Consider the following 26,238-nt stretch of genomic DNA (forward strand, 5'->3'; position numbering starts at 1 on the left):
CAGATTTTGACTTGGCCAACAACTAAACTCTTTAAAATGTTATGTCTGGCCAAAATTTTAAGATTCATAAAGTTCAAAAAGAAGTCAATTGATACTCATCCACCCACACTCCCTTCCAGTGAAATGGCCTTGCCTATAGTACCTGGTATCTTGCCTGTCATGTTTTTATAGCATTTATATGAGGTGTTGACCCTTAACCCAAGGACACCAGACCCTCATGCTGGCTAGTGACAGATGATGTGATCTGGCTTGAAAACATAAAGCAAAAAATTTCATGAGGCATACTGTTGGAGCCATAGCAAGTCAACATACATGAAAGCCTAAGTCGTTTGAGCAGTGGAGGCTACAATAAAACAATGTGCTAGTAAGTCAAGAAAGGAGACTCAGCAATACTCCAGTAATCCATATTATATTTCAAACTGCTCAAATTATTCAAACCTTTGTCTTTCCTTCTGATGAAAACATATTATATCTGTTATTTAAAAGAAAGATTCTTGTTGAAAAATTTAAATTTCCATTTGTTCTTCCAAAGCTTCCCTTTTGATTTTGTTGCCTTTTGACAAAGAAATTGTATCCTATTGAGTGTGAAGACAGGCCATCTTATTTTCTTCATCAGTACTGCTTAAACTGCTACTTTTTTTTTTTTTCATAAATAAGATTTCACTTCGCATGTCACCTTACAATAAAAATGTTCTCAAGTTAATTCAATTTCTATCAATTATTCAAAGGCTTTCTCAATCAATTGGACTCAAAATTACAGAACTTCAAAGAAAACTTGGATTTGTATGAGGCAGACGTTTCCAAATTATCCTGTAATTATCATTTATTCTTTGATTCTTTGAAAAAACATGTAATGAACATGTATTAAGTACCAGGAACTTAGGATATGTTCTCTGCCTTCTAGGAAGTCACGCTACATTAATTAGAAGAAATAGACCAACAACTACCATAATACCAAGGTAAATGCAATAATAATAGGAACGACAGTACAACAAAAACAAATAGCAGCAGGGAAACACCGAACTGAGGGAAAGGACCTAGCACAGTGGGTTAGGCTGTCCATCACTGATGGCAAAGATCTGAGGAATAACGCGCAGAGCATGTCTTAGAGAACTTGGTAGGACAGGAAAAACTACTCACCTGCAAATGCAGTGTGGTTAGTTCTTGTGTGTAGTAGCACGGTTTAGTTGTCATCTTTATGGGAAATCCACATATATGGGGCAGTTTAGATTTTAAATCTGAAAGAAAACTTCTCAACACACCTTCCATATCTACCCTTGGAAAGAACTGTATGGGTTGACTTCTGATGCAGCTGAGAGGGTACCTGAGCATTGTTAAAGAACAATGGGACTTTTTTTTGCAGATAGGAGACAGCATTTTTTTAACTGATGTAAAAAGGTCTGAAAATTGTAACTGCTAAAAAGGTACAAATAACTAAATCCTAACTACTTTAAATTTTAACTTTCACAATAAAAACAACTCACAGTAGTACCCTTATTACTATATGGCTCTCGCCACAGACTGGCAAACTAAGCTATCCAAAAAAAGATTTATAAAAAAGACATTATGATCTTCACAGATTATAAATGTAAATATTCACAGTAAACAATAAACAGGTTGCATCTCCAAGAACAGTAAAAATTCAGCACAGAGAAACACCACATATGAATTGCATTCAAGCTCTGAACGTGGTTCTTTGAGCAAAGCAGTTAACTTTTTCTGATATAAAACATTCTGAAGACTTGGAATAATGTCTTGGCATCTAATGAAGGGGAATAATTGATAGCTGTTAACTTCAACTTTATATTAAGATCTGGGTTAGGAAATATAGAATACAGAAAGAGAACACTAGGCTCCTCTCTTCCTTTTAGGGACCAGCTGGTCAGAATACAAAGAAACAAAAATGATGAAACCAGTATTAATTAAGATGGGAGAGTTTCACCTGAGCACTTGTGCTCTGTGTGTAGATTTTTAAAAATAACACCAAGAAAAATATTTTCTCAAATCAATGAGGTGCATTAAGTGCAATTTAAATCCTCTAAACTTTTTCTGTGAAATTATTCTCCAAAAAAGAAATTTTCATTAAGTGACATTCTTTCAATTCCACCCTTTCAATGGTGTCCAATATGCCACCGGAGGGAGCCCTTGGCTAAGGAGAATCCTATACAATTTCTTTGTTCCTTTCTACTGGGAGTCATGCCTGGATCCTAGGGAGGGCAGAGAGCATCTGTAAAGGATATGTGAAGAGCCTTTCTCCTATCATTTTGAAGTAGATGCAGCAGTATATTTTAACAGTTCCAAGGTCTTCTGGAAGCTTATAGCCATACTAAAAATTAAGAACAAAGTTGAAATTCTCTTGAGTGAAAGCTAAACTTGAGGTTAAACTACAAGAAGCAAAATTAAATAGCTACTGCGTGCTGTGATTCATCGAGTCGCAAAGAGTTGGACACAACTGAGCGACTGAACTGAACTGAATGTAATATATATTTCTATTCCTTACCAGGCCATCCCAGTGCATCTGGAAATCTTCATATGAGTGAAAAGGACAGTCAGAGGGTATGGTGTGAAGAATACTTATCATTCGTCCCATTTTCATACTACGAAAAATAAGTTGGTAAAATATTATGAGCCAGTGCTTAGACATGGAGCTTCCCAGGTGGCACTAGTGTAAAGAAACCACCTGCCAATGCAAGAGATGCAAGAGAACTGGTTTCGATCCCTGGGTTGGTTTAAGTCAACTATGTGATTTGGAAAGCATTCAAAATTATAGCAACTATCAACATATAAGTAATAAGCTACTCATTTGCTCCCAGTTCTAAATTAACATTGTATTAAATTCTTAAGAAAGAAATGTTAGGAAAAACAAAGTTGAACTGATGCAAACAATATGCCAGTTACAAACACAAAACAATGACTAATAAATACAGTGTTGCCACACACAGGTATGCCTGGTAATGTTAGACTTTAGGGAAGAGTTTGTTAAGAGTTGAATGAATCGGAAGCAAATCTATGTTCCCTATCCACCTCTTCTCTGCTTCAGTGACCAAGTCATAATGCAGATGCCACTACTTAAAGTTCTACTCCGGTTAAAATTTCATGCTAATAGTCATATTTATATTAATAACAAGTCATTTTTTCCCTTGAAAATAGTATAAACTTATAACTTAGCTCATATCAAATGATAATGAATCATTAATTATATGTACATGTTTATAAGGTTCTATTGATGTTATATATAGTTGTATATCTAGAAATTTTACTGTTTTAAAATGAGGTCTAATAAAGATACAAATGTGTAATAAAATTATTTTAGTAATTTGATGGCTTCTGCAAGTATGACAATATTGTTTCAATATCTTTTTAGAGTTATAATTCAGTTTCCAAAATTCACAAAAATGGTTTATACTTTGCACATATCAATGTTGAAGCAAAGTAAGAGTAAACTACTATATCCCAAACCCACCCCAGATATGACAAACTGAAATCTCACCTTGGCAAAACGTAGCACCAGTTGCTTAAAATGGACTGTTCTTCAATAACAGCATTCTGGTTAGTCTCAAAACTCTTTATAATACTCTGAGAAATATCAAATTCTCTTAGCTTTTGATAGAAATAAGAATTTATGCATAAGTAAGTCCACCAAAGAATTTGGCAAACAAAAGGAAACATTTAAAAACACAGATTTCATTAAAAAAAAAGGAAATAAAGATTTATCACACATACACCGTCAGTTAAGAAACAGTTTCAAAGCCTGTTATTGAATCACGTATGACCACTTTACACAAGGTAATCAGTGTTTCAGCGCCCCCCTGTTTCTCCTCTACACAGTTTATCAAGTATTTCATACTTTCCCTCTTATCATCCAAAGCCAAACTCCTATTTTGTACTTGTTTGAACTGGCTTTCAGTTTCTTTAATTATGTTAAGTGGGAGTTGAATCTCTGTCCAAAGGAAGATATTTACATTGTCAGAATAGCTTCTTAATTAAATTTTAAACACATTTTTTTAAGTGGAGGAGGAGGATGTGTTAGGGAGTTATACCTTCCTCTGGTCTTCAGGAGGCAAGGGGGCAGAAGCAGCCCTGTGCTCTTTTCATGTCCCTTCTCTAGGATCTGGAGTGCTGTTTCCTGTGTCCTCAGGTGTCCTGTCTGGCAACTACTCGCCACTTACAGCGCCCTCACTCTGGGTAGTGTGGGCCATTTTCTTATAGCGAGGCAGAGGTTGGAGAGACCTCAAGTGAGGTGCAAAATAAAATATCAAAGGGTGGAGGACACTGTGTTCATAGAGAACGTTTCACATCTCTCGCTCTTATTCATTCATCTTCGGGGAAACAACATTCTAACTCCCTGCTGCTTCTCAATGAACTCCAGCTGACCCAGCCAATTTTCCAATTCCTGGACAAGCCAGCAGCACTGTAACAAGGCCCTGGCTTAAAGCCCCGCCCCCACACTGATTTATCTGCATTCTGCCAATACAAACCTTCCAGGCCTAGATCTAGACCCTTTCCCTCCACATTCAATGACTAATTGTGCTCTGAATTTCCATTGAGTTTCTGAGATGAATGGAGATACTAGGAATATATGTGGTGAGGGACAGTGTGGAGGTTTTAGTGGGTGAAAGATCACAGCGGGTTTGGAGCTTTAGGGAGGTTCCTTGTCAGTACAAAATATTCACATTATGCCACTGTCTCTGTGACAGAGAAGAACCAACCTGAAATATATGCGATAGCCCATTCTCAAGCCCTGTCTCCCAGGCCTGACCTTGAAAGGTGTAACACTTTTCATTCAGATAGAGATAGAAAGTTGTGGAAACTTTGTCTTGCTGGAGGTTTATAGGAAGATTGTGATTTGACTGACATGGACAACAGCTGCAAGAACAAAGGATTTGGGCACCAAGGAGTTTGTAACAACTAGCCACACCCGCTCCCTCTTTAGTATAACAGCAACCTGAGCTGGAACTTGGTAAGACGGTTCTTTGGAACGCTAGTCCACCATGCTCTCCATCTGCTGACAGGTCTTTGCCCAAACACCTCATGCTTCAATCTACTGGCCTGCCATGCAGCGAGCAGTAAGAGGATCGACTCAGCAGCAACTCCAACTACGTATATTTAGGTCAGCTTTCCTAGTGGCTTACATAACTCTTGAGGGCCAGAATGGAGATCCTATTCATTTTTGACTTGTCTATTGCCTTAACATAACAAGTAATCAAAAAATTACAGACAGACGAATGGAGCAGCGTTTGAGCTGGTTCCCAAAGAACAAGCAGAGTGTATAGCACATCAAGGGGCACTCTAGGCAAAGAAGAGTCTTCTGTCCTGTGCCTGGATTTTCTTAGTGTGGCCACTGTTGATCATTTGGGCTGGAAAACTCTTGGTGGGGATGGGAGTGGAGGTGCTCGGTGTGCTCTAGAAGATTCAGCAGCATCCTGGCCTCTATCCACGTAACGCCAGTAGCAACACACCCTCCCACCTAGTAACAGCCAAGTTTTCTGCAGACGTTACAGATGTCTCACAGGGAACAAATCACTCATTTCACCCTCCACCCCTCTCTCTTGAGAACCGCTGTCACAGAAGAAGAAAAATAACATTCACTGAGTTACCATTAATGTGAAAGTTCCTATACTGGGTGCTATGAGAATAAGCAAAATAGAAGACATATCCTTCTACTAAGAAGGCAAAAAGTGTTAGGTGTTAAAAAAAAAAAAGATGAAAAAAACTATAATAATGCCAATGTGGGTTTATAATTAATATATTTAGTATGAGCTGAAAGAGCACTTTTAACATTTGGAGGTGAAAGAAAAGGCAAAGAGCGGGTGCTGAGGCAAGGCAGCATTGTGGAGTCTTGAACGCTACCTAAAAAGATTTTTGAGCAAAGTAGTTACATAAGTAGATCTGTGTTGAACTGACAGAATGATGTTTTCTTTGGTAAACAGATTTAAGACAATATCAGTATATCAAGTATTTAATAATATGGATTTTGATAATAAAAAATTTATCATCACTCTTATTAAAAATTAAAACCTCCTAGCATATCAGTAATGATAAATACATTAATTATATAGTAATAAAAATACATTAACTATATATTGAGAAATGAAAATATGTGGTACCTGAGGTGGTGGCAGTCTGATTGTGTGAGCTTCTATGCTTAGACAAACTTGAGTTGATGTTACATTGATATCTAACACTGAAAATAAAATTATTAACCATGAACTTTCTGGAATTATTACTCCAACCTAACAAATTAAGTATTTTAGTAACATAAGAAATCAACTCAATTTATTCAAGTTAGAAATTCAGTTAAGAATTGATTTTTTTCACACATGGTAAAATTCAAATAGTCACCTTATATGGTGAATATATTATATTATTTGATGGTCTACAGATGAGACATCTAAAAGAAGACAAATGCACAGAACAGTACATATGTGGGTATAATGTGTAGGGCATGGTTACAATGAGAAAAATGAGACATCCCACAATTGAGAGGAAAACTCAGCAGATACCTCCTAGAGGCCTGACATTTATTATATGTGAAAAATGAAGACTCTTCTTAAATTAGAATAGGTACCATCCCATGTTTTTGACTTACTAACAAATGTCCTCAAATATAATGGCAGATATATTTCAAATCTTTCAGAGCCCCAAGGCATCTATCTTGCTTTCTCGTAATTATAAAATATTGAAGGCAAAAAGAGAAGAGGGCTGCAGAGCATGAGATGGTTAGATAGCATCATCGACTAATGGACATGAATCTGAGCAAACTCCAGGAGATAGTGAAGGACAGAGAAGGCTGGTGTGCTGCAGTCATGTGCTCGCAAAGAATCGGACCTGATTTAGTGACTCCACAACCTCTAAGTCAGATAGTGCCACCTGAAATAAAGCATGTGGGGGCTTTATTTGTTTATTTTTATGGTGTACTGGTAATGTTCATTTCTTGATCTGAGAACTGGTTATAAGGATATTATTAGTTTGTGAAAATCCAATGAGCTATACATCTACAGCTTATAAGTTTTGCTATAGAATATTACATTCAATAAAACTAAAAGAAAAAGTTCTAACACATGAGTGAGGAGTTTTGCTATCCTAAACTGTTCTCTTTACTCTCCGACAGCTTAGTCTCCTGATATTGTTTGGGGACAGGTAAAGAACTCATTCATCCAGAGCTGAAGCACAGCGACTGCCACTGCCCAACTTACACACAAACCCGGAGCAAGAGGGGCAAACGGGCTTCAGCCTGAAAGTCAACTCAGATGGAACAGTCTGTGGATTACATGTAGATTTAAGGCTATGGTCAAATGCTGGTGAAAATCACCATGATTGACAATGTCTATTTGGCTCAGGATTTCCCTCTATCTGCCATCTCTGGACTACTGATAGGAATGTGTCTACCTGCAATAGAGCCATGCATGTCAATGAAAGAGTTAGATTAGACCAATCTGCATCTCTTTCATTTCAGTTCAGTCCCTCAGTCGTGTCCGACTCTTTGCAACCCCATGAATTGCAGTACGCCAGGCCTCCCTGTCCATTACTAACTCCCAGAGTTCACTCAAACTCATGTCCATCGAGTCAGTGATGCCATCCAGTCATCTCATCCTCTGTCATCCCCTTCTCCTCCTGCCCCCAATCCCTCCCAGCATCAGTCTTTTCCAATGAGTCAACTCTTTGTATCAGGTGGCCAAAGTACTGGAGTTTCAGCTTTAGCATCATTCCTTCCAAAGAACAACCAGGACAGATCTCCTTTAGAATGGACTGGTTGGATCTCCTTGCAGTCCAAGGGACTCTCAAGAGTCTTCTCCAACACCACAGTTCAAAAGCATCAATTCTTCAGTGCTCAGCTTTCTTCACAGTCCAACTCTCACATCCATACATGACAAATGGAAAAACCATAGCCTTGACTAAGACGGACCTTTGTTGGCAAAGTAATGTCTCTGCTTTTGAATATGCTGTCTAGTTTGGTCATAACTTTCCTTCCAAGTGCCGGGAGCCGGCACATTGCATATTGAGTGCATATTGCATATTGAGTGCAGCACTTTCCACAGCATCATCTTTCAGGATCTGGACTAGCTCAACTGGAATTCTTTCACTGCCGGGAGCCAGTGTGAGGAACTCCGCCCATGACAAAGGTCATGAGGAAGGAGGCTCGGCATACGCAAAGGCGGGATCGAGCCTCAGGAGTCCCCCTGGAAATTCTCGAGCATCTACCCCCAAAACCAGAGTCTGCCTACTTTCTGCTTTGTGTTTTCACCTACACCTCTGACTTTACAGGGGCTGTCCCCCACTACCTCTCTCTGGAAAAAGAGTTAGCTTACAGCTCCAGTTAATAATTCCTGGGTATGACAGTGTTTAACCTACAAACTCCTTTGGAAATCCTCTAGCCTGCCTGAATAGGTTTTTCCGACCACATGTGATTGTTCAGAGCCTCCCAACTGTGAGAGGCAGGAGATGTTCTAAACTGTCTAAACACAGATTCCTTTGAGTAGTTAAAAGATTGATTAGAAATTGTATTGGTGAAGGGTTTTTCACTTATTGGGCCAATGTTTGCTGCTAAGTCTCCATACTCCTTACCTACTGTGTCCTGGCAGTGTATCGATTGATATAATGGGTGTATAGAAATGTAAGTAGTAGCCTCAATGTTTGTAAGCTTGGACCCTTGAGTTAATTCTTTTCTTGATTGAGCCCACCTCACCTTTGCCCTATAGGAATGCAGCTTTGTCCAATGCTTTTTTGGAGGCTGGTGCCTGACTTTGGAATAATCACCTTTAGAGAAAAATAAGTTTCTTAAAATGTTAACAGGCCTCCTGGCCAGAAGATGATGTAAATCACCTGAACTTTTGCATATGATAAATTTGAAAGCCTGGCTTCGATTAGAACCAGGAACTGCTGTCCTTGCATGACTCCACTCCTTCCCCCATTATCCTCTATGCACAACTTTAGGTATAAAAACTACTTTGGAAAATAAACTGCGGGCCTTGTTCACCGAAACTTGGTCTCCCCATGTCGCTCTCTCTTTCAAATTCTGGCTGAGTCTCCATCTGGAGCGCGGAACCCGCCATGCTTGCTAATTATGCCTGGGCTTCTAAGATCCGACCCGGGAGGCCTCAGTGTCTCCTCTCCTTCGGGAGAATGGAAGGACGCCTGCAGCCTACGTAAGTGGTGCAAACTTCTTGTCTTGAAGTTTTATTGGTCTCCCGCGTAAACCAAGCTACTCAGCCTCTTTTCTCCACTGAATTTTCCTACTGAGCTATCCTCATTCTATTACTCTTTATATCCTTAATTAACGTTTAATTAAGCAGTTGTTTCCTGACCCTCGCCTACGCCATCTCTCCTTCGAATACCCTGGATCAGCTGGGGCTGGACCCCGGCATCCAAGGAGTAAGCGTCTTTTAATTTCATGGCTGCAATCACCATCTGCAGTGATTTTGGAGCCCCCAAAATTAAAGTCGACGCTGTTTCCACTGTTTCCCCATCTATTTGCCATGAAGTGATGGGACCAGATGCCATGATCTTAGTTTTCTGAATATTGAACTTTAATCTTTTTCTAAAAACAAGAATCATGTACTCATAAAAAAAAAAAAAATCAAAGCTTTTACTTACATCAGTACTAAAGAATTCTTATAATATGGTTCTAGAGACTATATATTATAAAATACCTGCAAAATTAAACTCTTTTTTAGTTATAATTTTCTTTAACTAGTGAAATTTAAAATGCAGCTTTTATTTCAATTAAGAAAAGTGAATTTTCTTCTCATGAAGAATATATATTTTTGAATCAGAAGTGATTTTCTGAGTGATACTGTGATTTAACAGTATCTGATTAACTTTTGATACAAGCTAATCATCAAGATTTTAACAACCCAACAATCTATAACACTTTTTAAACAACTATTTTATTAATGTTTTATCTATTAACTTTTGTCTTTTACTTACCAACAGCACTTTGCTTTCCCATCTGAGAAAGAAATTCTCTTCCTTAAAAAATTCACAGGATACACCATATTATTAAAACTCATAAATCATGCTTAATATAACTTCCTTATGCAAAGTTATCAAAGCTGCAGAAATGCTTTACAATGCAGTTTTATACAAATGAATATATGATGATAGTTCAGAGAAAAAATATAACACTCAAAAATATCTCTTATATTAAAAAGACAGAAATACTCAATTCTTCCTGCAAATATTTTTTCCTGGTATAAAATATTTAGAAAACAGATCACAACACAAAACTCAGAATAGACTTTTGGTTCCAACAACACTAATAATTCATGTTTGTTTTATTATAGTGCTCCATAACTTATATTTGTTCCTTTTTAAACATCAAGTATTCTATAATAAAACAACTTTTTTCCATAGAAACACTAGGAGACCTCCTCTGGATATAATTGCAAAGGAAGGAGACAACACTTTTGTTGATGGGGCCTTGCTTAAGAATGTTTGGTTGGGGCTATGCTTTAAAAACCATTCCCTGTGGATACATGTATAATATATGTATGGCTGAATGTTTTTGCTGTTCACCTTGAACTATCACAACATTGTTAATCAGCTATGCCCTAATACAAAATAAAAAGTTTTTTTTGAAAAAACATTCCCTAAAAACAATATATTTTGAAATTAAAAACAGACGTACATAAAAGAAGTAATCTGGTTCAGAAAGCCCTAATGATTGAAAGAGATAAAGTCACCTTGTATCAAGAGGTGGCCAGCTTTATTCCAGGCTGGAGAAAGTCTAGCCGTGAGTGAATATGAAAGGCAGTTTTGAAGAATTATAGGAATTACTTGTTGTGGAGCCTCCACCTAAAAATATTAAAGCACAAAATATGGGCAAGTTCACAGTAATTGTTATGCTATCCTAGAAACTCAGAGAAAATGTCTGTGTGCTTAGATCGCCTCCCAACAAAACTGGGCTATCCTGGGTAGAAGTTATAGCCATTACTCCAGCTAATTCTATCTGGTTCTGAAGTTAAATAAGTGTTAAAATATATTCATGTTGACACTATGACTGTAATGGCCAAATTCTACCAGTTTATCCTGCCCTTATATGCAGAGTACATCATGAGAAACGCTGGACTGGAAGAAACACAAACTGAAATCAAGATTGCCGGGAGAAATATCAATAACCTCAGATATGCAGATGACACCACCCTTATGGCAGAAAGTGAAGAGGAACTCAAACGCCTCTTGATGAAAGTGAAAGTGGAGAGTGAAAAAGTTGGCTTACAGCTCAACATTCAGAAAACGAAGATCATGGCATCCAGTCCCACCACTTCATGGGAAACAGATGGGGAAACAGTGGAAACAGTGCCAGACTTTATTTTTCTGGGCTCCAAAATCACTACAGATGGTGACTGCAGCCATGAAATTAAAAGACGCTTACTCCTTGGAAGGAAAGTTATGACCAACCTAGATAGCATATTCAAAAGCAGAGACATTACTTTGCCAACAAAGGTCTGTCTTAGTCAAGGCTATGGTTTTTCCAGTCATCATGTATGGATGTGAGAGTTGGACTGTGAAGAAGGCTGAGCACCAAAGAATTGATGCTTTTGAACTGTGGTGTTGGAGAAGACTCTTGAGAGTCCCTTGGACTGCAAGGAGATCCAACCAGTCCATTCTGAAGGAGATCAGCCCTGGGATTTCTTTGGAAGGAATGATGCTGAAGCTGAAACTCCAGTACTTTGGCCACCTCATGCGAAGAGGTGACTCATTGGAAAAGACTCTGATGCTGGGAGGGACTGGGGGCAGAAGGAGAAGGGGACGACAGAGGATGAGATGGCTGGATGGCATCACTGACTCGATGGACGTGAGTCTCAGTGAACTCCAGGAGTTGGTGATGGACAGTGAGGCCTGGTGTGCTGCGATTCATGGGGTCGCAAAGAGTTGAACACGACTGAGCGACTGATCTGATCTGATCTCTGATCTGATCCTGCCTCAATAAGCCTAAATCTTTGGAGCTCATGTGCTAGAACCTTACACTTTACTTTGTACTCTGCTCTGCACAAAGGAAGCTGGCCAGAACTATGTTGTAACATGATCCATTAGTGTTCACTCTACTCCAATATCAGAAAAGTTAAATGTTTACATGAGCACACATGGAACCAGCAGTTTGTATATGTTTGTACCAGATATAGTGCAACAAGTATCTCTGCTGCTGCTGCTGCTGCTGCTAAGTCGCTTCAGTCGTGTCTGACTCTGTGCGACCCGATAGACGGCAGCCCACCAGTCTCCCCCATCCCTGGGATTCTCCAGGCAAGAACACTGGAGAGGTGCACACAAATTTTCAAAGGTCAAAGTATTCACTTAGGACCAATTGGATCCAGACACATTGTCCTACTTAAAATAACTAAAACACTGGGTAAATGTTAAATGAAACAGTGTTTCACAACACACAGGCCATCAAGCAACAAAAAAAGACAAACCCCTAGGAGCTGGGAAACTCATGAGACCCCAGCATATTGATTAAAGAGGCTTTCCAGGCTGCAGTGCAGGGAGGGGGAATCCTGGAAGAGGCAGCAGGCTCCCTGGGTTGAATGGACAGAACTGAGAGTCCATGGAGGCCACGGGAGCTAGAGTTTGGAGGGCAGAGTATTGAGAGAAGAGAGCTGCACAGAGAGAAAACTCTGAGATCAGCAGAGTCCCTCCTTGAGTATTCAGTTGCATATGGAGTAGCATATTCATATGAGCAAACACTTGGGGCTGTTTGCTATACAAACATTCTTGCAAATACAGCTCAGACTAAAACACCGCCAGGGCCTTTGTTAGCAAGACAAAAGTGAGAGAGCCAAGAACCGCTGCTGCTGCTGCTGCTAAGTCGCTTCAGTCATGTGCTGCTGCTGCTGCTGCTAAGTCGCTTCAGTCATGTCCGACTCTTAGCAACCCCATGGACTGCAGCCCACCAGGCTCCTCCATCCACGGGATTCTCCAGGCAAGAGTACTGGAGTGGGGTGCCACTGCCTTCTCCGAGCGAAGAACTACCACCCAATAAATAAAAAGGAGGAAAATATTTTTCTATGTTAAGATTCCCAAGGGCAAGAAGTTTATCAGGTCCCCAGCTTTATCTCCAGAAACAAGCAAAGTGCTCAGTATATCATAGATGTTCAATAACTATCTGCCGTGATTATTACTCATGTACAAAGTATCCAGATAAAGACAAATTGAGCATAATTGTGAAGGCTCAACACAGGTGAGAAGAACACTGCTTTCCCACAGATGGTAAATGATGGCTAAAATCAGCTTTCAGGTTATTCGAGTATTTCTCAGGGAACTGCAAAGCATCTCTGGGTATTATTGAGACCTCATCATTCTCCTAGAACTTAAGGCATTTCATCTTGAAGATGACCAAAAACCTCATCATTCCAGACTCCACAGATCTAGGAAGAGAGGCCAGCAGTGATACCAGGACAGGCTGCTAGAATAACCAAGGATACAGTGCCTCAGACACCCACGCAGAGACATGATGGGAGCTCTAGCAAAGTCTCAGCAGCCTGAGTATTGAGACACAAGAGGTGGTCTACTTCAAGTATTCATTTCTTTTTTTCTTTGCTAAGATCCAGACACTCATCACCATGGGGAATACAATCTATATTTTTTTATTCCCTTACTTACTAGCTATATGATTGTGGACAATTTTTTTTTTACCTCTCTGGGTTTCAGTTTCTTTATCTGTAAACATGGGATATTTACTTCTTGGAAAATAGAGATGACAAATGAAATTATGTCACATAAAATGCCTGCAATAAAGTACCCAACAAAATTAAGCCTCTTCCCCCTTTCTCTATTAAATGTCCACAAAAAAATTGTCCTGAGAGAAAATATTAGTTTTTTCACATGCACAGAAACAACTTACGAGAAAGATATTCCAATTTTTGTTTACTAATAAAATAAGTTGAATATACAAAATCAATAAAACAACATCTGGAATTATTATCTTTTTAAAAACTTACCTTAGCTCCATATTTTTCCATATAGGCATTAAGTTTTCCAGCTTTATAAAATGTTATCTATTAAAAAAATCCGTATTTATAAAAATGACTTAAATGTATTATTAAATAATGCACTACATAAAGAATTTAAACATGTATACAGCAGAACACAGCAGAGGACCATCATCCTAACAGTTTCTATGCTCTTTCACTTTTCACTTTCATGCATTGAAGAAGGCAATGGCACCCCACTCCAGTACTCTTGCCTGGAGAATCCCATGGATGGAGGAGCCTGGTAGGCTGCAGTCCATGGGGTCGCTAAGAGTCGGACACGACTGAGCGTCTTCACTTTCACTTTTCACTTTCCCCGCATTGGAGAAGGAAATGGCAACCCACTCCGGTGTTCTTGCCTGGAGAATCCCAGGGATGGGGGAGCCTGGTGGGCTGCCATCCATGGGGTCGCACAGAGTCGGACATGACTGAAGTGACTTAGCAGCAGCAGTAGCAGAGAAAGAAGCAAGTGATAATCATTCTTTTCCTGAAATACTGGGTTGACCAAAAAGCTCCTTTGGTTTTTAAGCAAAAATAAAAGACACATTTTTCATTTTCACCAAAAACTTTATTGAACAATGTATTCATCATTTTGTTCTGCTACCTTCTGCCATTTTCCAGGCAACTTCATAATTTCATCCTCCCAAAACTTTTTATCTTTTTGAGCAAAGAACTATTCCAGGTACCTTTTACAGTCTTCCAGGAAATTGACATTTTTTTCCCTTAAGAGAATTTTGTAAACAAAAGGAAATCTTAAAGTCCAGTTTCTGGTGTGTATGGCAGACGAATCAGAATTTCCCAGCCAAGCTGTAGCAGCTTTTGCCTGGACATCAAAGAAACATGCAGTCTTGTATTATCCTGATGAAGGTTATACCTTTTCTGTCGACTAATTTCAGACACTTTTTGTCAAGTGCTGCTTTTAGTTAGTCTAATTGGGAGCAGCTTGTTGGAATGAATCATTTGGTTTTCTGGAAGGAGCTCATAATGGAGAACTCCCTTCCAACACCCCCTCCCCCCATATACACAACATCACCTTCTTTGAATAAAGACCAGGCTTAGTTGTGGTTGGCGGTGGCTCATTTGTTCCACAATCTCTTCAGTCCCACCTTATTGTATAGTATCCATTTTTCATCACTCATAACAATTTGTTTTAAAAACAGAAGCTTTTCATTATGTTTAAGTAGAGGATTGCATGTAGAAATACGGTCAAGGTTTTTCTTGCTCAACTTATGTGGAACATAAACACCAAAGTGATTAACATAACCAAGCTGGTGCAACTGATTTTCAATGCTTGATTTGGATATTTTGAGTATGTCAGCTATCTCCCACGTGGTATAACATTGATTGTTCTCAATTAATGTCTCGATTTGATCACTATCAACTTCAACTGATCTATCTGGCCGTAGAGCATTGTCCATCGAGAAATCTCCAGCGTGAAACTTTGTAAACCATTTTTGATATGTTCGGTCAATCATAGCACCTTCTCCATACACTGCACAGATCTTTTTGCTGTTTCAGCTGCTTTTTACCTTTCTGGTATAGTGTTAGTCACTCAGTCACATCCGACTCTTTATGACCCCGTGAACTGTGGCCCACCAGGATCCTCTGTCCATGGGATTCTCCAGGCAAGAATACTGGAGTGGGTTGCCTTCCTTCTCCAGGGGGTCTTCCCGACCCAGGGATTGAACCTGCATCTCCTGCATTGCAGGAAGATTCTTTACCATCTGAGCCACCAGGGAAGCCCACCTTTCTCATATAATAAAGTATAATTTACTGAAAGTGTTGCTTTTTTCTTCCATCTTCAACATTAAAATGGCTGCACAAAAATGTATCAATTTTGATTTTTTAAAAATGCATACTGATATGACAGCTGTCACAATACAGCCTATCAGCTGCTTCAAATGAAGTTAAAGACAATGAAGCGCTACAAGTGTCGTCTTACAGAAAAAACCGAATGAACTTTCTGGGAAACCCAATGGAATCTATGGGTACATTTCTAAGTGAGGAAAGCCTTTCTGGAAATGACCTGAATCCAGAAACCATATAGGAAAAGGTCAGTAAATTTCATGTAATAAATATTTAATACCTTCCTTATTAAATAATAATTTCTTGGACATGAATAAGGAAAATGGACACAAGTGGAAGATCAAGAGAAAGTTCAAAACACATTTTTATATGGTGACTTTCTTCTTCTTGCTAAGATTAGGATACTCATTTCCTACGTTTTTCACGTAGAAAAGAATACAGAGACATTACTGTCTACTTGTTCACTAACATCTGGTCTTTCTTAAAAACCATATTACGTATGAGAAGATAAAAAATAGATATAAACCTAAAACCTAGAGAAAAATTGAAAAACTAAAGATTTTGAACTACCAGCATTGTTAATAAATATTAATTTCTGGGAAATTAAAATCTCAGAATAAGAGCTATATACAGCACCAGGAAATATATTTCTTGTTATAATTTTACTAAATAAGAAAAACGTTTTAATGAAATTTCCAAAATAAAAAAACATGTCGGCCCAAGTTCTTTAAACACAACTGGAGATCTCTTGGAACAAGGAACTTCTTTTATATTAAATGTAATTCTAAAGAATAAAATATAAAAAAGGATTAAGTCTGTGCTATCTTAAAAACTATGCCATTAACATATTTTATTCATTGATCATCTTTATTTTAACATCAATGACAGAGAAAACTAAATATGAATTTAGAGCCACAAAAATGGATCTTAAACATGAGGTATATCAAAGTTAAAGTCTGTTAATGTTTTGATCAACCTACAACACAATGGAATTAGTCTTCATAAACTGTCTTCATTTTGAGCTATAATTAATACCCAAATTAATGCTCATCAATATTGCTCTAAATAATTATAAATGATAATGTATAAAATGTTACAATACTAACCGCCATCACCACCCAAATTTGGGTAAATATTCCAGGTACAGGTGATGTAAGGATATCTTGGTGCAAAAACAGCAACTGCCTGTGGAGATGAAATGTATTCATTTTAAAGCAGACTGCCCACCCTCTGTTTTCATTTTATCAGAACGTTTAGAAATTGCAAATTCCAATGAAAAGTTTAAGCTTCTTCTAGGCAGGGATTCGGAGAAGGCAATGGCACCCCACTCCAGTACTCTTGCCTAGAAAATCCACGGACAGAGGAGCCTGGTAGGCTGTAGTCCATGGGGTCGCTAAGAGTCGGGCACGACTGAGCGACTTCACTTTCACTTTTCACTTTCATGCATTGGAGAAGGAAATGGCAACCCACTCCAGTGTTCTTGCCTGGAGAATCCCAGGGACGGGTGAGCCTGGTGGGCTGCCGTCTCTGGGGTCGCACAGAGTCGGACACGACTGAAGCGACTTAGTAGCAGCAGCAGTAGCAGGCAGGGACTGTATTACAGATTTCCGTATGTCTCTCCACACTTAGCATGGCACCTTGAATACTGTAAGCATCAGCCAAGGTTTGAACTGAGAGAACTATAAGGTTTTAGATATGATATTAATATAAAAACTTGTCTGCACATCTGTTTCCTAACCTTTTCATCTGTGAACTAAAATTTCTCTTTTAAAACTTCATTTCTATTTTAAGTATAGACTTGAAAAAGTCTAAGCACTATGAAGACTTCAGCTCTTCTAACTCCTATTTCTTCCATTTTCCTTTTTTTTTTTTTAAAGTGGTGGTCAGAAGCACTGGAGAAAAGAGTCTAAGGAACAGTGTAGGTATCAACTACTTCAGTGTCAGAACTAATTTTTTGAAGGAAAATGAAGTGGGTAGTGGTTTTAGTTTAGTATTCAAAAGACAAATGAACTTACAGCAACAATCATTACAATTCAAATTACCATCAATAATTTTATTAGAAAAGATGGGAAAAACACAAAAGGGAATAGAGGTAGAAATACAAAAATTTTCAAAATTATTAATCATCAGGGAAACAAATTTTAAAGGCTAGGAGTGCATGTGTGTGTGGGGTTACATCAAAACGTAAGATGGGTCAGTGTGTTTCTGCTAGGCTCATCTTTGTTGGAACTGTGGTGCAGCAGGCTTATTATTATCTTTTTTAATGTTATGTATTTGGCCGTGCTGGGTCTTAATTGAGGCACACAGGATCTTTTAGTTGCAGCGTGTGAACTTAGTTGTAGCATGCAAGATCTAGTTCCCCAACGGGGGATCGAACTGGGCCCCCTGCCCAGGGAGCACAGAGTCTTAGCTACTGGATCACCAGGGACATCCCCAGGACGTGCTTGTACAAGATGTGCCTTTGTCTGACACAACCACATCTTTGTCCTGTTCTAGCCTCTTTGTCAGTTATTGGGACGATGAGTCAAAGCACCCCTCTCTATGGGCAAGACCACCTTCAATATGAGAGTAAATGGCAGAAAATCTCTCTTAAGGTTTTCTACTTATTTGCTTCCCTAAGGGGTCACAAGTAAATGCTCAGTGGGTATCAAATTATGCCTTAGCAGGAAGGGTACAGATTCCTGGATGTACTTGAGTGGGAAAATACACAGTGGTCAGAAGACAAGTTTTATAAATAAGAGCAAAATGGAGGACACCCAAAAGTATTTTACTTCTGACTCCTAGCCATCTTATAAGTGTTTGCCCGTCTCTAAGAAATTCAATTAGAGATATAATCTTGTTATGTATTCTAAGAGTTCTTCCTTGAGTGTCTCAAACAATTTAAGGGACTAATACATGGTGGGTGTTCAGTGTTATACTTTAGGCGTCAACTTCTAGAAGTGTTTTCTTAGGTTAGATATTGCAAGATAATTCTTGGAGAAATACTCCTACATCAATCTGCAAATCTAAAAATTATATTATTCTAAAATGTTTACAGTATCTCCTGAAGTGCTTCATAAACAGTAGGTACTTCATAAACAGTTATTAATGACTATCTTCCAAAACTTATGACTAAGTTTTGACTTAATCCATTGATTTAATTCATCAATGTCTATAAAATTTTTAAATTAAAATAACACATAAGAAGCCACAAATATAAAGACTCAACAGTGATATATTCTATCTGAAGTACTTTAAGTCCTCCCTTAAATGTAATTCAATATACTTGGTCAGAACAATACTGAATTCCTTTATTCTAAAATTGTATAAACAGATTTAGCAAATGAGTATCTTGCTTTAAAGGAGATATTATTAAAACAGCTCTTCCAGATGTAAAAAGTTTAGAAAGTATTAGTTACAAGATTGTGTTTTTTTACCTGCATATCTTCATTTGTCTACTCCTAATCTCAGTGTCTGCCAGTCCGTTACTCAATATTATCTTGACAGCACAGAGTTTGTGTAAATCAGGAAGTGTGATGAAGAACAGTGACTGCTGCTTAGAATCATTCATATTTTCCTGTTGACTGAATGCCTCAGTAATCAGGCCTTTAAAAAAAACAACAATAAAAACACAGTAAACTTTTATTCAGTTTACCAATAGGGTACAGCATTTCAATCCATCACAGAATATTTGATATTGCATTGGTATACAATGGCAAAAACAAGTTTAGCAAATATTAGCAGTTAAATACCACTTACATTTTACCTTTGAGGTTTTCTAATGATAATCCAGAATTTGGGGGGTACAAGTTTTATTAGGATATAATTCATATCACATACAATTCGCCTATTTACCGTGTATAATTAAATGGCTTTTACTACATTCACAGGGTTGCAACCATCACAATACACTTTAGAACACTCTGCCACCCCAAAAATAAAATCTAGAATTTTAAACCTGCAGTTCTATATAACAAATAGAATAATTTGAGTACAAATATTACAAAGAACCACCAGCAATGTGTATTAAATGCATACTCTGTTCTGGACACTAGATATGTTTCTGCTATATTGTTTTTATTTAACAAATTCTTTCTAAAATTTTTGGCTATTAAGTTTCTCTTTGTTTTCAGGAAAACAAAATCTTTCCTATGACAACAATACGTCTTAAAAAATCAAAATGTATATCAAAGCCTTCTGTTATTTTAAGTTATCTCTATAAAGCATTTCAAAGCTGAAGAATATATTTTTCACCATTTTACACTGAAGAAAATTGTTCATTGAGATCTTTAAATTGTTATCTAGTTTCCTTTTCCACTAATTCTCTGGCTTTCCAACTTCTCTGTGGGACACATTTTACAGTTGATAATTCACAGGGCATACCTTTGGGGTCTATCTTACATATAACAGAAAAGAAAACTGCAATGTGAAATGATTTAAGCTCAGTTTCTCTAGGATACACAAACATATCCAGGGAAGGTAACTGGTATTCTGGTACTTCAATCTTTGAAGCATCCACATATTTTCTCTTTTAGAGCAGTAGTAACACAGTCCTGGAATCTGGAGTGTGACCAGCCTCAGGTCTGATCTCAGTAACCAAATACCCTTGTGGTGCCATTTGACCAATGGTGGCATTGCCCTTCTGGCTCCCACATGTCTTTCTCACTCAAGTACCACAGTGCTTGAAATTTTCTTTATTAAAGATCATGGAATTCTTTTAAAACTGCGAGTACTCTTAGAAAGATTAACACAAAGTCACACAAGGTGTTAATTAATTTGGTGTACCTAATTAAGATGACTGCTGATAGTAAAAACAGAAACATTCCTTCCTTCTCTCTGTTTTTCTACTCTCTCTCTATGCAAAATGCTGTTGTGGAAAAAAAAATTTTTAATGAAGTACAAAGTTCCAAGGCTAACTCAATCTACTTCACCGAAGTAAAGAACGTCAATAATTAATGAAGTAAAATAAAAAACAAAGAACTGATTACAGCTTGGGCCCAGAAGTACAAAAGTGCAAGTTAGTGAAAATAGGTTAGACGGTTGAAATTTAGAGATTGTTGCTTTCATTTCTGAAACACATTTCCCACTAAAATTACTTTCTGCCTCATTCTTCCTTTAAATATCAGCAAATTCACCAAAAAATTCCTGTGAGTGGTCCTCCCCTTCTCTTGTCAACTTCAAAGACTGATCAGAAAACTGAGTAAACAACTCTGACCTTTTTGGGAATAGGCAGGAATTTATTTAATTTTATTACTTAGCATTACATGAAAACAATTTTTTTTAATTCATAACTGGCAAAACTTACAAATTAAAACGTACAAATTTCTTGCCCTAGATTGTGTAAGGACTGCATTGGAAGGCTCAAAATTCAGATGATCAGTTAACAGATTGTTTAGAGAGTAGCACCTGTCACATCCAAGCTGATTAATGGAAAACTTGCTGACTACAAAATAACGTTTTGACCACATCTCTGCCCTGGTGATAAGTATTACAGTAAGGAACAGGTACCTACAAAATTGTCCATTTGATGACTCAAAACCCCAAGGGAACCAAGGTCATGGTGAGCGCCCAGGCTGTGAAGTCCGTGACCCGCCGTCTAAGCAGCGTCCAGCCCCGCCGGAGCTTCACTGGGCCTGCCTCCGTGGGGCCTTGGGGGGAAAAGGCCTGACTGGGGGTCGGATTTCCACCGGCCCTACCCACCGCTTCCAAGGTCAACAGGCAAGTTTCCTCCCCTGGGGCCTCATTTTCTTACGCACCGCATGGAATTGGTGGAAATATCTCCAAGGTCTCTACCTACCGTAAGTGCCTTATTTAAAAGGCGATTCTAGACATTACTGATTAAATTACATGCCCTAATGTTGGAACCCGTGGGCCTTCATGAAAGAACGATTCTTGGTTCCTTTCCTTTTTAAAAGCTACAACCATCTCTTCAGCAGGCGCCTCCTGTCAAAGCAAGGCCATCAGAACCGCTCAGGAGACGACGCTCGAGCCTCGCGGGGGCAGGCTGGAAGCCAGGCCTGGAGCAACCTCCGCGGTTCCCTCGCCCTCTCGGCTCGTCAAGCAGTTGTCTTCCGGCCTCAGTCTCCTCAGTCTCCTGGCCTGCGTGTTCTCGCTCCTCAGCGCCCTCCCCGTGGCTCAGGGGTACTATGTCCAGCATGCCTGGCTATCCCAGACCTCCCCTCCCCACCCCTAGCGCCCCCAACTTACCGCCACCTATCCCAGCGTATCCCAGCTCTCCCAGCTTACCCCGAGGGCTCCCAGCATACTCCGCGTGCTCCCAGCATGCTCTGAACGTTCCCAGCATGCCGCTGTGTACCCGTTTTTCCCGCCATAGCTTTCGCTGGCATGAGCCGTTCATCCTGCACCCACGGTTCTCTGAGAGAGAGCTGGCTTTGGCGTTGGTATGGCCGGCGCGAGGTCGTTGCTGTCTCCCAAACACAGGTAGGATGCATCCTCAGGGTATGGCCGCTGGGGAGGGCCAGTGGCTGAGCCCTGCGCTGACTAAAAAGATGGGCTGTCTGGCCTCCTTCCCACTTTCATTGTGTGTGTTTGAACTTGTCCATAATAAAAAGCTTTGGAAAATTATGTTTTACAGAAGTAAAATAGATTGAAGATACAGGTCACAAATTGGGAGAAAATATTTTCATGAAAGTAATCCACGAGTGGTTATTTTGCAGACTACGTAAAGAACTCTCGCAGTTCAGTTAGGGTTAGACAGTGTGTCATAGAAAAAAGCAGTTAAGTCATCAACGGGTATTTTGCAGAAAGAAGGATGGCTTATAAGCCTGTGGAAAGATACTCAACATTGTTAATTATCAAATCTAAATAAGACCACAACGAGATACCATAGTATTGACAAAATCGTAAGGATGCAGGATTAGATCTCCCATACACTGTTGGAATGCAGGAATGAAAATTTGAAAATAATGTGATGTAATCTTCTGAAGTTGAATGCTGTAACATACCATTAGACTTAGAAATTCCTTCTATACACTTCCCCTAAAGAGATTCTTGCATATATGCACCAAGAAATATGTTTGTAGCACCATTGTTTGTTGAATAAAGTAAGTAGCTACAACAAGCAAACAAAATCCCAAATGTTCAGGGACAAGGGAATTGGTAGATAAACTGAATCATATTTACATAATTATTTATTATATGGCAAACAAAAAATTATGAACTACAGTTATGTGCAACATGGGTAAACCTTTCAAAATTAAAATGTGAACATATCATAAGTACACACTTAGATGGTTTATCAAAAATGACCATCCTTATATACCTACCACCCAGATCTAACCGTAGAACATTATCTGTATCTAGGAAGCGCTCCTGGTGCCCTCTCCTAGCCACTTACCCACTTCATTCAAGGTAACTAGTGTCCCAGCTGCTAATATCATACATTATTTTTGCTTGTTTTGAAACCTTATATTAATGGAATCATACAACACAAACTCTCCTGTGTCTAGCTTCTTTGTAAATAATGTGTTCATGAGATTCATCCATGTTGTTGAGGGTAGCAGTATTTTATTCATTTTCATTGCTGGATAGGATTCCATTGTGTGTATATATTTATCCTTTCTGAGGTTGAAGGACAATTAGATTGCTTCCAGTTTAGAATTATTATGAAGAATGCTGCTAAGACCATTCTTGTTCACTTGTTATGTTCACCTTCTATTCAACATGGATGAATTTTTAAAAACATGATTTTGAATGGGGAGGAAGATTCCAGAAGACTACATACAGTATAATCCCATTTTTATAAAGCGCAATCATTCTCCAAGAAAGCTGAATAAATTGTTTGTTGATATATCCATATGTTTTTTTTTTCTTTTACTAAGCAAGGACATGATGAACAGAATCCAGGATAACAATGATTTTGGGGAGGCAGAAGAATGGGATATGGGAAGAGCCCACAGTCCCCAAGTCAAGTGAAGTGTTCATTGTTATTTATTTATAGTACTTGGCAGAACTCTCTTAGCCCTTGCCCTGCTTCATTTTGTACTCCAAGGCCAAACTTGCCTGTTACTCCAGGTATATCTTGACTTCCTACTTTTGCATTCCAGTCCCTTATGATGAAGAGGACATCTTTTTTTGATGTTAGTTCCAGAAGGTCTTGTAGGTATTCACAGAACCATTCAACTTCATCTTCTTCAGCATTAGTGGTTGGAGCATAGACTTTGATTACTGTGATATTAAATGGTTTGCCTTGGAAATGAACTGAGATCATTCTGTAGTTTTTGAGATGGCTTCAAAATATATATATATGCACATTCCATCGTTTTTTAGATATGCTTCAAAATATATATGTACATCCACTTACATCCATAAGTAATGATATAATGTTTTATACATAATGATGTAATGTTTCATACATAATAGTGGCCACCTGGGCTCCCAGGTGGTGCTAGTGGTAACGAATCCACCTGACAGTGCAGGAGACATGAGACACAGGTTAGATCCCTAGGTCAGGAATATCCGAATATCCCCTGGAGGAAAGCATGGTAACCCACTCCAATATTCTTACCTGGAGAATTCCATGGAGAGAGGAGCCTGGTAGGCTACAGCCCATAGGGTTGCAAAGAGTCAGACACAACTGAAGTGACTTAGCATGGCAAGAATTTTCGTTCAGGGAAAAACTTTCCTCACAGGATACATTTTGATGACAAGCTTGTTGGCAAGCCTATTCAGTTTTCCAGATATGAGTTACTTAAGTTTCCCTTTATCTCACTTACAGGCATTCAAGATGGGAAAGAATCCTAAGAATTCTGCCTGATAGTTTGACTGTATATATCTCTTTTATGAAGATTAAGATCGTTGTATTGGTTTATATAATGTTTAAATTGTCAGGACATGCAAGATAAGACCATATTTTGTGAGTAGCCAAGTACCACATGAAGATGAAGGTCATTTCTAGAAAAATTACCTGGGGAAGAGTCAGCTGTTTAGACAGGAAACTGAAACTAAGATGTCAAAACCTTGATGATGATAGGGCTGAGTTCAGCATGTACCTTTGTCTGGAATTTGAAGAATTTGGATGTCTAAGATTGTATTTATGGGTAGAATATAGTCCGCTGCCCTCAAACACACAGAGGGAAAGGTGGACTCGGTAGGATGGGTCCCTAAAAAGGGTCCTCACTGGGTGTGCACCTCACAATCACTTGAGGTTTGACAATCAGACAGACTTTTTGAATTGGCATCACTGCTTCATTTATTAAAGGTGAAGGAACTATGTCAGGTTCTCACAGTGGAAAATTCTTTTATGCTATCCTTTAGTAAAGTTTATTTGAATATTCTGGCCCTGCTGTAAAAAGCAAAGAAAGGGTTCTATCCACACGGATGCCAGAGAGTCAAGGAGATAACGTAGTATTCATAGTAGGTGGTGGGGAGTGGTATCAGTAATCGGAGAGAGAATCAGGGACAGAAGGATGTGGAGGGATGCAGTTGCGTACCTGGAAACGAACGTTTACTTCCTTCTAACATCAGCCTTAGAGGTTCTGTGCGTGCATGTGTGCTAAGTGGCTTCAGTCATGTCTGACTCTTTTCGACCCTATGAACTGGGCTCTCCAGGCTCCTCTATCCAAGGAATTCTCCAGGTAAGAATACTGATGTGGGTTGCCATGCCCTCCTCCAGGGGATCTTCCCAACCCGGGAATCAAACTCGTGTCTCATTACGTCTCCTGCATTGGCAGGCGGGTTCTTCACCACTAGCGCCACCTGGGAAGCCCTGCTGCTGCTGCTGCTGCTGCTGCTGCTAAGTCGCTTCAGTTGTGTCCGACTCTGTGCGACCCCATAGACGGCAGCCCGCCAGGCTCTGCCAGCCCTGGGATTCTCCAGGCAAGAACACTGGAGTGGGTTGCCATTTCCTTCTCCAATGCATGAAAATGAAAGGTGAAAGTGAAGTCGCTCAGTCGTGTCCGACTCTAGCGACCCCATGGACTGCAGCCTACCAGGCTCCTCCGTCCATGGGATTTTCCAAGCAAGAGTACTGGAGTAGGGTGCCATTGCCTTCTCCATGGGAAGCCCTAGAGGTCCTATATGGCACTTTTATTCTGGTAGGAAGCTGTGTTTCTGACATGGGGCTCCCAACTTTTGAGAACTCTACTGCCCTCTCCGTCATCCATGTTACTTGTACGCTTAGGTGGCTGCATTGAGCACCTTGGACTAGTGTTAGATCCATTCATTCATTTTAAATTTTTTACATGCTGCTGTTTGCTTTTAGCTTTTTTCCCCTAATTTCCTAGGCCTAGAAAGAAATAAAACAGTTTTACTTTTAATAGTGTTACTGAACCAGGTTTGTCTGACATGCAGCAAGCCAAATGAGGTTGGGCAGAGAAAGGATTTATTCTTGAGGCCACAAAGTGAGGAGATGGGAGAACAAATCTCATATCCACTTCCCCAAAGGCAAGGCACTTGGGATAGTTATGGGATAAATCTGAGGTGACAGGAGCATGGGGAAATTGGAGGCAAGAAAAATGAGGTAATC

The 26,238-nt window shown here is 39.1% G+C and overlaps 2 protein-coding genes across 3 annotated transcripts in view; one reads left to right on the top strand and one right to left on the bottom strand.

Annotated features, from left to right (window-relative positions):
- The window catches only part of C21H18orf63 (chromosome 21 C18orf63 homolog), a 30,006-nt gene extending 7,896 nt beyond the window's left edge, over positions 1–22,110 (bottom strand). The window contains exons 1-11 of one of the 2 annotated variants that reach the window (XM_055558895.1): positions 21,960–22,110; positions 19,190–19,358; positions 16,880–16,958; positions 13,938–13,994; positions 10,683–10,794; positions 9,928–9,969; positions 6,108–6,184; positions 3,491–3,600; positions 2,501–2,597; positions 2,241–2,326; positions 1,141–1,324 (exon numbers count right to left, since the gene is read on the bottom strand). In XM_055558895.1, the coding sequence (XP_055414870.1) occupies positions 1,141–1,324; positions 2,241–2,326; positions 2,501–2,597; positions 3,491–3,600; positions 6,108–6,184; positions 9,928–9,969; positions 10,683–10,794; positions 13,938–13,994; positions 16,880–16,958; positions 19,190–19,358; positions 21,960–22,110 (1,164 nt within the window). The remainder of the gene's footprint in view (positions 1–1,140; positions 1,325–2,240; positions 2,327–2,500; positions 2,598–3,490; positions 3,601–6,107; positions 6,185–9,927; positions 9,970–10,682; positions 10,795–13,937; positions 13,995–16,879; positions 16,959–19,189; positions 19,359–21,959) is intronic. The other variant, XM_055558896.1, reaches the window with a different exon arrangement.
- Positions 22,066–26,238, top strand: part of LOC129635759 (cytochrome b5) — a 58,233-nt gene continuing 54,060 nt past the window's right edge. The window contains exon 1 of the mRNA XM_055558898.1: positions 22,066–22,193. Within this exon, the coding sequence (XP_055414873.1) occupies positions 22,098–22,193 (96 nt within the window). The 5' untranslated portion in view covers positions 22,066–22,097. The remainder of the gene's footprint in view (positions 22,194–26,238) is intronic.

The sequence above is a fragment of the Bubalus kerabau genome, chromosome 21 (genome assembly GCF_029407905.1).
Source record: "Bubalus kerabau isolate K-KA32 ecotype Philippines breed swamp buffalo chromosome 21, PCC_UOA_SB_1v2, whole genome shotgun sequence".
Taxonomy (NCBI): Eukaryota; Metazoa; Chordata; class Mammalia; order Artiodactyla; family Bovidae; genus Bubalus; species Bubalus kerabau.